General features: G+C 43.0%; 1 protein-coding gene across 2 annotated transcripts in view; it reads right to left on the reverse strand.

Moving 5' to 3' along the window:
* Nucleotides 1–15,244, reverse strand: part of TRMT9B (tRNA methyltransferase 9B (putative)) — a 157,105-nt gene that overhangs the window by 14,480 nt on the left and 127,381 nt on the right. For both annotated transcript variants that reach the window (XM_069200793.1, XM_069200801.1), the window contains one exon: nucleotides 5,046–5,219. In XM_069200793.1, the coding sequence (XP_069056894.1) occupies nucleotides 5,046–5,219 (174 nt within the window). The remainder of the gene's footprint in view (nucleotides 1–5,045; nucleotides 5,220–15,244) is intronic.

Here is a 15,244-nt window from a genome sequence, read left to right on the forward strand (position 1 = left end):
AGATTAAAAACAATAACAAGAAAGTGAGAAGATGAGAGATGAGGCTCAAACACTCAGGAAACACAAACAGGAGAAGTTTCTAATCATTAATGGTCCTAAAGAAGCGTCGCTGGATCTGTCATGACCACCAGACGCGAAACATGTTGACCAGTCTTTAGGGGTTCAGTGATAGTTTCGTTCCTCTCTTTACATTTTTTGAAAGTGTTTGAGCATCATCTCTCATCTTATCACTTTCTTGTTATTGTTTTTAACAAGTCTTGACTGGACGAATGGATGAAAAGTATCTTGCCAGTGAGGGGCCTTCTTTGAATACAAAATTCAAATTTCTCCCTCTCGGAGCTTTCCCGCCAAACGTCAGCGGCCTTACCAAGACCTCGTCCAGTGGCTATCTGACGACATGGTCACGGCATGCTGTCTTGGCTCACTAATGATTTTTGACTTGCATTTCAGAGACTAAGGGCCTGATTTAGATTTCAGTGGACAGGTTACTCCCTCACAATGGTGACAGATTTTCCATCCACCGAAATATAAAACCCATTATTTCCTTAGAGTTATATTTCAGCAGGCGGGATATCCGTCACCGTTGTGATGGACAAAACCAAAATCTAAATTAGGCCCAAAGTCTGAAGGTAAAACTTTTCACCAGGATGAACCTGGACCCTATATCTGACCCTCGGTCCATCCCAGTTAACAATTAACGTTACCCAGTCAAGCACAACCAGATGACCTTGGTTGCCACTTAATGCTTTTTGGTACTGTTTTGAACCTTACATTTTAAAAATGCATAACTCTGGTTCTACCTGTTGGATTCTTTTTCGTTTTGGTGTCATTTGATTTACTAAAATATTCTCTATTTTTCGAAATTGGTGTGGGATTTTTCTTGTGTTGTGTTTACACTTTATTACATACTTTACACGTTGCCTCTAAATTAAGCCGGACTTCTGTGCCAAGCTATCAGAGGGAAATCACAGACTTATTTAGTGACTTTTATAGTTTGACCTGACAAGGATTGTGATTAATATTTGAGGTGGGTTCTAAGTCCCCTCAACCAATACACCAAGGGGGTGATTCTGATTCTGGCGGGCGGCGGAGGCCGCCCGCCAGAATTCCGCCCCCATTATACCGCTCCGCGGTCAGAAGACCGCGGAGGGTATTATGAGTTTTTCCCTGGGCTGGCGGGCGGTCTCCAAAAGACCGCCCGCCAGCCCAGGGAAAAACTCCCTTCCCACGAGGATGCCGGCTCGTAATCGAGCCGGCGGAGTGGGAAGGTGCGACGGGTGCAGTGGCACCCGTCGCGTATTTCAGTGTCTGCAAGGCAGACACTGAAATACTTTGCGGGGCCCTCTTACGGGGGCCCCTGCCGTGCCCATGCCATTGGCATGGGCACGGCAGGGGCCCCCAGGGGCCCCGCGACCCCCCCCTACCGCCATCCTGTTCATGGCGGCTTTCCCGCCATGAACAGGATGGCGGTAGGGGGGGTCAGAATCCTCATGGCTGCGGAGCGCGCTCCGCAGCCATGGAGGATTCAAACGAGCAGCGGAAAGTCAGCGGGAGACCGCTGACTTTCCGCTTCTGACCGCGGCTGAACCGCCGCGGTCAGAATGCTAGTTGGAGCACCGCCAGCCTGTTGGCGGTGCTCCCGTGGTCGGTGGCCCTGGCGGCCACCGCCAGGGTCAGAATGACCCCCCAAGTTCTTACAGTTCAATGGTGAGATAGATGGACAAGATGGTTATGGAATAGAATTTTCTGGGTCAGGAGCATGTAGATTTGTATAGAAGCTGAAATTTAGAGAGCATATATTAGCAGGTGGAAAATGCTACTAATTGGCATGTAGCAACATAGTGTGAGGACATAAGAATGTCAACAAGGTATTTTCTGGTCGTATGTGTGGAATAAAGACATTGAATCAGTGAGACAACAGGCACAGAGATAACTGTGATATTCAATCATGTAAGAGCTAGGCATTCTGTATACATTGCATCAGTGCTTGGTGTGGTGATGATGTTTGCAATGTCTGGAAGATGCAGCCAGCTAGTAAGCTGCTAAGGTGAGGTGTATTGGTGGGGGGCGGGGGGGTTCGGATAAGTAGGATGGAATGAGATTGATGGTATTGGCAGTAGGTGAACAAGCTGAGTACAAAAATATTATTTGCCTTTCCATGTCAGGTGGATATGCCAGCATTTGGGATCTAAAACATGATGGCTGTAAATCCCATAGGAGTGAGACAGAGACTCTGACCCTCGATGTTTTACCAGACCCTAGCAACACCATAAAGAAGATACATCAGCCTTCATCTAGCATTTGATGAGTACACATTACTGGTGCAATGGGTGGGGGTTGAGGGTGGGCAATACCAACACCCAAAAGTTTAGATGCACCAGACTGGTGATGATGGTTGTGTGACCTCTCCCTTGCTGGGGCTTTAGCACAGGGTGCAGTGTTCCTTTCTTTCTATGGAAAGAGAGTGCTAAACAGCAGGACAATGCTGATTGAACGTACTGGCTGCGAGGGGAGGTCAAATAACCTGTGACTAGCTTTAGGGGAGTTCTGGTGCAGTGCTCCTTTTTTAATGTGGGTGGAGATGGAAACAACATATCTGTGCTGTATGACTTCAGCATGCTTGGGCAGAAGTTTCACGTGACCTTTCCCTTCCTGAGGCCTCTGATGCATTATGGTGCAGTGTTTTTTGAATGCAGATAGAGGGCAGAAAAAGTAGGCTCACACCTCCGTGGGTTTAATTTGAGGATCCTGTACTTTTCTGTAACCAATATCATAAGTGAATTTTTATGTCATACATTTTTGCAGAGACACAACAACACTGCTTAAAAAACTATTAGCAACGCAAAGAAATCGAAAAAACACACCAGAACAACCATCAGGGATATCCAATCATATCAACTATCGCGGGCTGCAAGCTGTCAAAGCAACACCGACCACACTGCAATTCTAGCACTAACTGCAATCTAATTTTGAACAGAATGTTAACACTGGCAGGGGCATGCATATTTCCAGAACACTTCCACAAACATAATAGTGATTATTTTCGCTGCTGCATCTGCAGTAGGAGTTTACAATGTGGATTTTACGTTTGAGATTATTAGCAATAATTACACTATATGAGAGAAATTCCTAATTTCTTGGCTATTCTGCTGAGTTGTTATAACTATTTTATCTAGCCTGATTTTAAATTGGAAACACAGATCGTTCTGATTGCGATTGTTTCATTATACTTTTCACCTCGCAGCAAGTGGATACAGAATGAAAGTTCGTAACATGTAGTTTTCTATATACCGCAGTATCCAGATGACTGTGTTTTTAAATTTTGAAAATATCTGGTTTATATAATAGGGCTGGTGATGAGAGGCAGCCCTGTTTGGACTTTCTGTTTGAAGCTGAATAGTAGGTTTACTGGCCCTGAAGACTGCAGCAAACTAGGGTGTTGAATTAATGCCTTGTAAATTCCAGTTCACTGGAGGTTTGAAAGGTAAATGAAGATCATGTTGTCAAATGCTGAAAGCCACTCATTCGAGACTCTACTAATCTGGATTTAGGATGGTCCACCCTTGTTGCAGTTTTGTAAGTGGAACAAAATAAACTGTGTAGATTGTTTTTCGTCATTATTCTTAATATTTATCAGATGGTAACATCTGGGATCCACTGTGTTATCGGTTTCATATACAGTGGAACAATTGGGTTCTTTCTCCCCCACTATGCGAATTGTTTATTTTTCGTGCATACTGTGTACAATTTTGCTAGACTATCATCTATCAACCTAGAAACAATGAAAGCTATTTGGCAGCGGTGAGAAACATTGGGAGTTTGGCGGACTAGATGTGGTGTCACAAACGTGATTTATGTCCCGTCATCCACATTACAAGTGCATTATAGTCTATGACATTTTTATTATGGTAGATGGGATATCCGCCTCATTTTTACGGAGCATCCCATCTGCCAAACTCTCAAAAAGGCCCTAAATCTTTTCATCTATGCAAGTACTTTACTTATACTAAATTTACAGAAACCAAAATTCAAAAGAGGCAGTAAAGTTATAACGCTTGAATGCACTGAACTGCCTTGCTGCCGCCACAGATATTTTTATATTTTGCTGCTACACTTTACCACTTCCACTCTTGATTTAGGGGGCTTCATTCTCATGATAAAATATGTCTAAAGGGTATCAAGGGCCAACATTGAACCTGTTTGACTATCTCGTTTTCAAGCAGCCTCTAACTTTTATTGTGTTTTCTTTCTTGTAGGTTTTCCAAGTTATTATTCTCCAGAACACGTTTTTATTCACTCACTCCCAACATCATTAGAATATATGTATACATTTAATATGGCTCAATCGGACATCATATTTTAAAGCAGTTCTCCGAAAGGTTTTTTGTTTTTTTTTTGCATTGGTTGTTACACCAATGTTGCCTTTGCACATGCCATATTACACCTTCTTAATTCTAGAATACTGCCTTATCACCCAATGGTTCAAGGTCCCTATCACCTTTTCAGATAGGCAAGAAGGTCTCATCTTTTTAAAACTTTGCTCATGTGGGTTGTACTCTATTCTCTTGAACACTGGTTAGTTTTCACTCATAAAGCACTACAGCAACACGTGCCCTGCATTAGCCATTTAATGTATGCATTAATTTGTTCAATCACTTTTATTTCTTTCCTGCTTTCATTTGAATTTTTTGCTCTTTGTTTTGTTAATCCTTTTATCTGTCTTTGTTAGTATCTTTTTTTTTTCTTCCTCAATCTCTTTCTTCCTTGCACGGAATACATTGCTCATTTATTCATCCCTGTCTAATCTCCATGAGACATTTCCTTTCTTTTGTCCAATACAATACTAACTATAACAATATATTGCCAGCTTTTAGTACCATTACACAATGCCCTGTAAATGTATTAAGCACATACATCTTTTGGTATAATATTAATCAAATATGTAACCTGTCTTTTGAAAAAATAAAAACAAATAGGCACAAGTAGGCTAAACCAGTTTCCAGTTTCAGTAGCAGCACACAAACAGTAGGCAACTTTGATCTTACCTCCAATTGAAATAATAGTGTTGAAGCAGTTATTCCTGAAGGGAAGATTAAGGTTGTCACATACCATCACTTCAAGTTCGTTATTTCTTGCAATGTCTACCAATGGCGCACAGTAATCACAGCCCAGAGTATACACTTCATTGTTCACACCAAGATACTTCCCAGTTCCACAACCTACAAAACATTTTGAAAAAATAAGCAATTTTAGAATTTCCATTTCATTCTTGTGGTGTCAATCCGTGGTGTCCATCTGAAGTATAAACTATTTCCCATTAACTTTCATGAGATTGATTCTAGTAGCAAACTACATTAAAAGAGTATTGATACAATATGAATCAAATGTACATAGACAGTACACAACACATATTTATAGAATGGTGGAACTTAAACATAATCTCATAATCAAAAATTACTTTTTTATCTGAGGTTTCTGGCCCCCAGGGACAGATCCCCTCTTCTCTATATCAAGGTGCAGGACAATCACTTTTCCTCAGTCATCATAAGCATTACATATTGACAAGGTAGACAAGTTGGTGGAGCCATATCCTTTAACACCGTTTTATTTGATCAATTAGAGGTGTGTTTAAGCAGGTTGGGATTTTGAGCAATTTTAGTATCCCTCTGTAAGTACTACATCTTGTAGGTAGAGTCACCACCAACTCATTTCCATCTCAAAGACTTAGGCCCTCATTACGAACTCGTGGGAAAATCCGCTGAGTTCGGTGCTGGCGGTCAACAAAAGACCGCCAGAGTGCAGAACCCCCCGCCGGCCACATAAAGAACATTCAGCTGGGCCGGCGGGCGGAAACACTGTTTCCGCCCGCCGGCCCAGCTGAATTCAGGGCCTAAACATTGACGCCGGCTCCAAATGGAGCCGGCAGCAATGTAGCAGTGCGGTGGGTGCAGCAGCACCCGTCGTGCATTTCACTGCCCGTAAATTGGGTCAGTGAAATGCGCAATGGGGCTGTGCATGGAAAATATGCATGCTTGCATGGGCCCATGCCAAGTGCATGGGTAGTGCAGGAGCCCCAAAGGCGGCCCGAGTCACCCATTCCGCCAGCCTTTCCCTGGCGGGGTAAACCGCCAGGGAAAGGCTGGTAGAACCTGACATATTATCCGGCGGACAGCACTGCTTGCAGCGCTGCCCTGTCGGATATGTAACTCCGCCACCGCCAGGCTGCCTGGTAGCGCAAGCCTGGCAGAGTTACAAAAGTGCCAGTTCTGCCATGTTTATTATATGGCGGTCTAGTATTTACCGCCGATGCCGGCTTGGCGGCCCAGACCACAATGCTCATAATGAAGGCCTTAAAGTCTAAATTCTTGGAGGGAAAGGACTGGCCTTTTACCATTATTAATATACTTTTTTACCATTAGGCCTCAAAACTATCTTTATTTACCCACCACAGCTGCACCATAACTGCTTGTCAGCTGTAAATAAGCCATGTATGTATCTTCAAAACCTTTTGTTTGGGTTTAGAATCCCCTCGGGTACCTGCTGAATGTTGCCCTGTGTAGTACCCAACTAATATCATGTCTACCCAATATACATTTTATAATAGGGGAGTAACAAGTCATATTTCTAAAAGGTTAGGAAAAAACTAGTTGGTAGTGGAGGACAAATTGATTCAAGTACTGAGACACTAAACACTTGAAATTACACTTAGGCAAAAAAAAAAAAATGCAGTCTGTTAGAAATGAGGTCTCTAGTTGTCAGTGGTTTGCACCCTGTCCAAGTAGGGACCCTCACGCTAGTCAGGGTATGCAAGCCACACAGCTAAAATAACCCCTGCTCGCACCCTCGGTAACTTGGCATGAGCAGTCAGGTATATCTAAGCGCAATGTGTAAAGTGTTTGTACACACCCACACAGTAATACAGTGAAAACACTACAAAATGACTCCACACAATTTTTGAAAAATAGGCAATTTTTGTTTAATAAAACAAGACCAAAATGACAAAAATCTACAGTACACAAGTAAAGATTAAATCTTACCATAGCACTTAGAAACATAATAGCTTCGAGTGGGGCTATCACGGCATCTTGACGGAGTCGTTCCCAACAGTTCGATGCCACTCCTGAGGGAGTGCGGGTCAGTCATGGAGTCATGGACCCCAGGTACAGTACCTTGGAAAATGATGAGGAAAGAAAGACATTGCACGGAGTCAGGGAGATGAGGTGTCACTGGAGCCAGTGCAGTGTCGGTTCTTTACTGCTACCAGGGAGGTAACTGCTTCCTAACTGCTTAGCATGGGAGGTAAGGTGTTGGTCCCTTACGGTTGCAAGGGAGGTGATGAAGCGTCAGTGGTGAGGCGTTGGTTGCTTCCAACCTAGTGGGGTCAATGAATACAGCAGGTCAAGATGCGAGGTGTTGACTTCACAGTGTCCACAGGTGCTGCTGTGGGGTTGGTTGTCATGGACGTCGGTGGCACAGTGCTCTGGACTCACACTGTGGTGGGACTTCAGAGGCGCTGCAGAGCCATCGTGCCGGCGGTGTCAGTCATTGCACTCAGCGGAGACCACGGCTCCAGTGCAGGCAGGGGCACGGAGTTGCACCAGAACTCACTCCCTAGGGCCCAGGAACTGGATTTGGCACCACTTGGCAAGTCAAGACTCTCAGCAAGAGAGCCCAGGTGCTGGCAGATGAAGTTTTTGATGTTCCTGAAACCTCTTAACAGGAAGCACGCTCAGTCCAAGCCCTTGGAGAATCTTTGGAAGCAGGATGCAGAAAGCAAAGTCCCGCCCTTTTACTCCCAGGACAGAAGCAGCAGTCCAGCACAGCAAAGCAACAGGCAGAGTGGCAGTCCCTCCTACAGCATCCAGGTCTTCGTCCTATGAGAATGTCCTCAGTCAAGAAGGATTCTAACGTTGTGGTCTCAGAGGTCGAGTACTTATACTCATTTTTGCATTTGAAGCAGGCAAACCTCAAAGGAAAGCCTTTGTAGTACACAAGACCCTGCTTTCCTGCCACACTCCTGGGAGTTGGAGACTGCTTGAGGAAGGACAGACACAGTCCTATTCAGGTGCAAGCGTAAGCTCCTCCCATCCCTCTAGCCCAGGAAGACCCTTCAGGATATGCAGGGCACACCACAGCTCCCTTTGTGTGACTGTCTAGAGTGAACAACCAGCCCAGCTGTCACCCTGACCCAGACGTGTATTCCACAGAAACGCAGACCCACAGAATGGTGAAGCAAGAAAATGCCCACTTTCTAAAAGTGACACTTTCAAACTTGCAATTTAAAAACCAACTTCACCAAGTGATGTATTTTCAAATTGTGAGTTCAAAGACCCCAAAGTCCACATCTCTATCTGCTCCGAATGGGAAATTACACTTACAAGATATTTCAAGGCAGTCCCCATGTTACCCTATGGGAGGGATTTGTCTTGCAAGTAAACCAAATTTAGCAGTATTTCACTATCAGGACATGTAAACACACCAGTACATGCCCTACGTTTTAAATACACTGAACCCTGCCGATGGGGTTGCCTTGGGGCTACCTTACGGGTGACTTACATGTAGTAAAAGGGAGGGGTTGGGCCTGCTAAGTGAGTGCACTTGCCAGGTCAAAATGGCAGTTTAAAACTGCCAACACAGACACTGCAGTGGCAGGTCGGAGACATGTTTACAGGGCTACTCACGTGGGTAGCACAATCAGTGCTGCAGGCCCACTAATAGCATTTGATTTACAGACCCTGGGCACACATGGTGCACTATATCAGGGATTTACTAGTAAATCAAATATGCCAATAATGGATAAACCAATCACCAATACAATTTAGACAGAGAGCACTTGCACTTTAGCACTGGTCAGCAATGTAAAGTGTACAGAGTCCTTAAGCCGACAAAAACGAAATGCAGCATATAGTCAAAAACAGGAGGTCAGAGGCAAACATTTTGGGGATAATCCTGCAAGAAAGCCATTTTCAACACAGTCACTGAAGAAAATCTAGACGTTTATTGTATTTGTGCAAACATCAAATGTCTATTCAGGCTATTGTAGCAAGCATTACAACTTAATTTATTTCAGTGTGCATTATTCAAGTAAGCAAAATTTATATTTTCCTGTACAACCAGCAGGGGTCATAAATAGATGTATGAAGCATAAATAAAACACAGTGCACCTTAATCTGCACAAAATGCAAGTTGCAAACCCCCTAGTGGTTAGTTTGAAAACAGGTTCTGTGCCTTTACTGTGGCTGACAGTATGACAGAGCAAGGGCTGAGGATTCTCCATCCACAGGTAAGAATTTCACACATTGTTTATTGATTTTATCAGGAGTATTGGTATAAGCAGGAGCTCCAATGGACAGCATATCCATAAACAAGGCCTCCTGCGTGTCCTTGGGGTGTTTTTGCTTTGCAAGGCAAAGACGTCTTTTGAAGAGTCATTGGTAGACGAGGACAATTTGGCAAGAGAGGCAGACTTCTTTTGCGAGATTTCTTAACCTATACATATGGAAGTAAGCATACACCGGAATTTGTAGTTAACAAGTAAAGGCGGTACCAGTGTAAAAGACGTTTTTTTTCTAGGGACCCTTGTTGTATAACTCTAGAGTAATGGAGGCCACTTCGTCCACTTATTGATGTCTTCGTCGAATTTTACTCTGTACTCAAGGTAGAAGTCAAAACAATCTTGTCTTTCATCAAGCAGAACTCCTACTGCAACATTTGTAAAGCTGGTGTCCTCAGTTTGGGACAGCATAGGTGACTGCCTTAGGGTGGCAACATAATGAAGTCAATTCATGAACAAGGCTGGTTCGGAGGGACTGAATAACCCATAAGTGGTTCTGTCCGCCACCTAGGTCAGCTGTATTCGGGACATGGCATCAAGTCACAAATATAATCTAAGACAGCATACAATAATATAAACATTTGTAGAGCACAACTTCTCTTGATGCTACTGACAGATAACAAACGTTTAGTGCTAGCCACCTAAGTTGCACTCATTTTAGTGACTTTGAAAGAAAAAAAGGCAAAACTTACAATTAAGCGTTTAAACTTGGGACCATGGATGAAACACAGATACTTGCTTTTTGAATATGTAAGTACGTCCATGGCCAACCTTATGCTATGTATCTGTCTTTAGATGAGTGTGTAGGCCCAGGAAGGTTCACAACAATAAGCATCAGGTCAATGGGCTGGGCTGGGATTAGGCCTTCCTTTTCTGCTGTGTGAATCTCTTCAGCACCCCAAGAAAGGACTGTCAAGTGAATCCAGAGGTTAAGATTCCCCCTAATCTCATATATTTACCTTTGTGAATCAGGCCCTATGTGTTTTGTGACTTGAAGTTTAACTTTCAATTAATTATTATGTTGTCTCAATTCTACAACTGACTTTGGGTGGCACGTATGACTTGGATGTACTTGATCGCTATGCCTTCATGTAATGTATGCAGACCTTGTGGATGAAAAATGTGGGTAAGTGAAAGTTTGTCATCCACCTAATTACAGTCTTGTGAATTGTGCCTTGTTAATTTTATGTGTAGTAAGGCATCATTGTGCTGCCCCTTTAAACTCACCAGTGAGGAACCATGATCTGTGAGTGTGTTCTTTATGTTAAGCTGTTTTAAATCATCCTTGACACTCAGCTGTCACCTGTTCATGGCAGACATCACAACTGAGGAACTTGGGCAGAAGAGGGTGCAGCCACATGGTTCCTATTACCTAGTCCAGGGTTCTGCAAAGTCGGTCCTGGAGAACCGGGTCCGTGCCAGGTTTTTAGCATATCCACATTTAGAAAAATGTAGATTTCTGAAACATCTTTTTTCTAAATGTGGATATGCTAAAAACCTGGCATGGTCCCGGCTCTCCAGGACCGACTTTGCAGAACCCTGACCTAGTCCCTTTTTCCTGCCACAACTTGAGAGTCCCTGTTTTGGACACAGGAGGTGTCAGTTTGTATGACTGGATGCATTATGGTATAATCCAACAAGAAATAGTACAGAATGTTTTTTTAATACATTTTTGGGGGGCAGTGTCATTCCAGTGATGTAGTGTAAACACCTGGAGCATGATTTGAGAATCTGAATGCACACTTAATAGTGCCAAGTATTTCTGCATGGCTCAAGAGTACCTTTGTTGGGATAGAAAAGGTAGGCAGAGTTTCATGTGTGGATTATATACGCATTACTGGGCTGGCTCGTCTGCTACACTGCACGTCTTAATGTGTTCTAACTGGCAGGTGTACATGCTAAAAGTGTGCATTGGGTGCATTTGATTTCATAACAAAACAAACCTTTAGAATCCAACATTTGAGAAGCATTTAACCTACATTTTTTCCTGGAATTTTCAAGATGAAATTGCTTAAAGTTTGGTATGCAGAGAATACATCTTATTCCAGTAATCTGGAAAATAATTTGTCACTTTGGGTTTCTCTAGAGTATACTAACATTCGCTTTCCCCTCATCTTCTGCCCTTATCATATAATTCCTGTGAGTCATGTTTAACTTTTTTTAAGCTGGTGGGTGTTACCTCAAAAAAAAACATTCTCTCATTCACTAGTTTTTTACGTCCCACAATCCTTCTCCTTCCTTGCCCCTCCTGGGGGGAGGACAGCTGACCAAATTCCCCCCCCTATATTTATTTTTAAAATTAGAAAGGTCTCCTCTTTTTTACCCATTTTCCACTTTTTTCCACTGTTTTTGTGTGTGGGACATTTTGTACCTTCATTTCTCATCTTTCCCTCCTCTGCCTCCTTTTTCATTTGTCTCATTAACTCTTGTTTTCCTTTAATATTAAAAATATGTTGCTATAGTGTCCACATGTTATTATTTTATCAAGTTTTTAAAGTAAATTATTATTATTTCCAGTGGCAGCTCCTCTGCAATGGCACAGGAATGTAACCCCACTGGCTCAGAGCCAGCAGCTGAAAAAATAAAATGATATTTTATTATTGTATTTTTTTGCTGCTGGCTGAGCCAACGTGTGCAGGGACAGAAGGGTCCAGGCCATGGGAGGGGGAGGAGGAGTGGAGTGGGCTCACTAAAGTGCACTTAAAAGTGCACATCTCAGTTTGGCCAGACGTCTTGTGCACTTAGGTTTCTCCACCTCAGCTGTGTTGCACAGCCGAGATGGAGAAACAGCACAGACTCCCATGCACTGTCTGAGCGGCAGATCAAGCCACCCAGATCAATCCTGGTGCTGGTTTCATGCTACATATAGCATGAGAGCAGTGCCAGGATTGTGTGGGGAACCTGTGATGGTGTCCCAAGGACTGCTGGACACCATCAGGAGCAGTAGAGAAGAGAAGGTAGGCAGCCAGCTGCTTCAGCGTCCAGCAACGTTGGCAACAGGAACGGTAAGGTGTTTCTATTATTATTTCCCTAATCTCCTGTCCCCTGCCCCTCCTTCCCCCATTTGAGATTTGCAGCAGCCACCACTGATTATTTCTAAACTATTTTTCTGGGAGTTCTATTATTTTCAACCATATTGCTTTTTTTATTAACTTGTGTTACCAATTATTTGTGTTCTCAGAAAACAGGTTTCTATCATTATTTTTCATTATTTCTTTTAGGAATCTAAATATAACAGCATATGCAAACAAAGGATATAAGTGATGTCCTGCACAATGTTCATAGACACACACACACTCACACATACACACATTTTCACAAAACGCCAGCAGTGGTGATGATGTAGAGATGTTCAGTAAATCGGGTGACAGAAGCCTGCAGGTGCAATCCATTCAGTGTACAAAGTACACAGTGAAATTGTCGCACAGTATAAAAGTGAAGTGCTATATGTTGCCACATGTTGCACAGGTTTTGTCATGGTGATGTACAGTTACATGTAAATGCAGAGATAAAAAGGCGTCCGCAACAAGCAAATCAACAGGCTTGGCTATGAGAGGTCTGCTATAAAGTCACTGATCCTCAGTTACAAAAATTCCATTACAGAAAATACTGGTGACAAACCTCTGCCTGAGCACTGCCTTAGAAAAGCTCTGCAGTTGCGCTTCTGTCAAAGGGTTTCCTTCCAGTTGCATTCATATAGCTCTGCCGATGCACCTCCTTTACAAGACCTTAGTACATAATTGCAATGCTCTTACCTTAATTCTGTTGGCCTGGCCTCCTAAATGCTTTCAACTACTCAAACGGAACAAGCAACAACATGAAAGGTGAGCGGGAGGAACGAGGCAAGCAACACTGCGGAAGGGAGGAGAGAGGGACGGAGCAAGCATTAATTCAGGAGGGGGTGGGAGGGAAGAAGCAAGCAACAACTGTGAGGCAAGCAACAACATAGGAAGGACTGGGAGGGACGGAGCAAGCAACAATGCTAGAGGAAGGCGGGGGTGGGGCAAATTCACGAGGGGGTGGTAGGGATAGGCAAGCAATAATGACAGGGTAAGCAAAACATGGGAGAGGCAGGAGGAACAGGGCAAGGAACAACACAAGAGGGTTTCAGGAGGGACGTGGCAAACAATAATGTGGAGTGAGATGGGGGAGTCGGCCTGCAAACACATAAGGAGTGCTACAAGTAAAAGGAAAAGTAGCTCCTGAAGCATGAATAGTGGAAGGACATTGGGCAATAAAGCAGTACTTGGGCCATGCTTGAGAGAAGGGACAAACACACAGAGAATAAATTCAGCTGGCAGACTCTGAACAAAGAGAAGCAAGGACAGGAGAGTTACGAAGAAGCCAACCAATGGAAGGCAATGGGCAGGCTCTAGGCTCCCTGAAAGTAAACAAATTAGTGAAATTATATGCTCTTTCTCAGGCGAAACCTGAAAAGAGTCTTATTTAGAGCTTGGCAGATGCAGGACATCTGCTAAAAAGCAGTCAGTATCCCATCTGCTGTATTTAGACTGTATATGGCCTCTATGCACTCAAAATATGGCAAATTTCACATCGACCAATCTCTCAATCAAAGTCTAAAATTACCAAGAAAAGTGTTATTTTGTCCTTTTCAAACAGCTATCATTGTTTATTATGGAGTTTTGTGTTGTGTACTTTACAATTCGACTGTGAGGTCTGTGCATGGTACATGACTCACATGAAGGTTATGAAAGTATAAATTGCTCCAGCTTGCATAGTATTGGAGTGGTTGTGTTTCTTAGGTTATGTGCAGTTCTGTCACCTGTCTTACTCAATTGTTGGTATTCATTCTGATTTGTTCTGCTTCTGCTCCTTCAATACTCCCTTGTCATTCCCTTTTTGCATTAGTAAGTTTCTATTTTGGACCACACTTACTGGAAATTTCCACTTTTAATCACAAAAAATAAATGTATGCATGGAACATTTCTGACAATTTTTCACATGCATGGGTTTGGATTTCTGCATACATACACCTTTTTATCCTTGATTGTGAATACTTTGTGAATCTGTTAAATGTTGACATTGTATACCTTCCATGAGTATGTAATAACATAATTTGTACATGGCTCTTCAGACATTTGTGAACAGAGCCCTTAGTCTCAATTGTAAGTGTATTCTTGTAATACAAATGACATACTATAAATCCTCTAAAGTCTTAAACACCATATTATGTAATAAAGCAATAGGTCCAGCTTATAATTGGTTAATGAGTAGCTGTGGTATTGTGGACAGAAGAGCAAGTAAATGCAAGAATGAGTCAGTGGGGGAATGAATAGATGCATGACTGCAAGGATCAGTGACTGTGTGGTTATGGAGTGATTAAGGAAATGGATTCAGACATTTGTTTATCAACCCATTGACTCACTTTTCCGTTCACACATTCACACATAAACAACTCGACAAACAGAAATGCACCAAGCATAAGTGATGGGGCTGTTTCTATTATACGTTAGGCCTACTGGCTCTGTCAATACTTGTTCAGTAAGCAAGATTTAGGATTTGATAAGGATGGGAGATGAGGATTCATGTGACAGGTCAACCCTGGTCAGTCCCAAGGGCCCGATGTCATTATGTAAGCATGTCAATCAAAGACTGCTTTTGACATGTAAAAAACATCTGTGTAGTCCTAAAGGATGTGCTACTATGTTACGGGTTTTGGGAGTGGGGGAGAGCAAATGTGTGTTGCAGCCATGAGATTATCTGTATAGCCATTAGTGCTATAGCCATGTGCCCTGGGAGTCTGGGTTCAGGCCACACATCACCGGCTCTAGTGGAACAAGGAGAGGATAGAGTTGTGTGCTGAGGTGGGGTATTAGAGATAATAATACATGTACTGAACCTAACCATCACTATTGTGCTTGTATTTCTCCCAGCACCACACTGGGGGGA

Source organism: Pleurodeles waltl, chromosome 1_2 (genome assembly GCF_031143425.1).
Source record: "Pleurodeles waltl isolate 20211129_DDA chromosome 1_2, aPleWal1.hap1.20221129, whole genome shotgun sequence".
Classification (NCBI taxonomy): Eukaryota; Metazoa; Chordata; class Amphibia; order Caudata; family Salamandridae; genus Pleurodeles; species Pleurodeles waltl.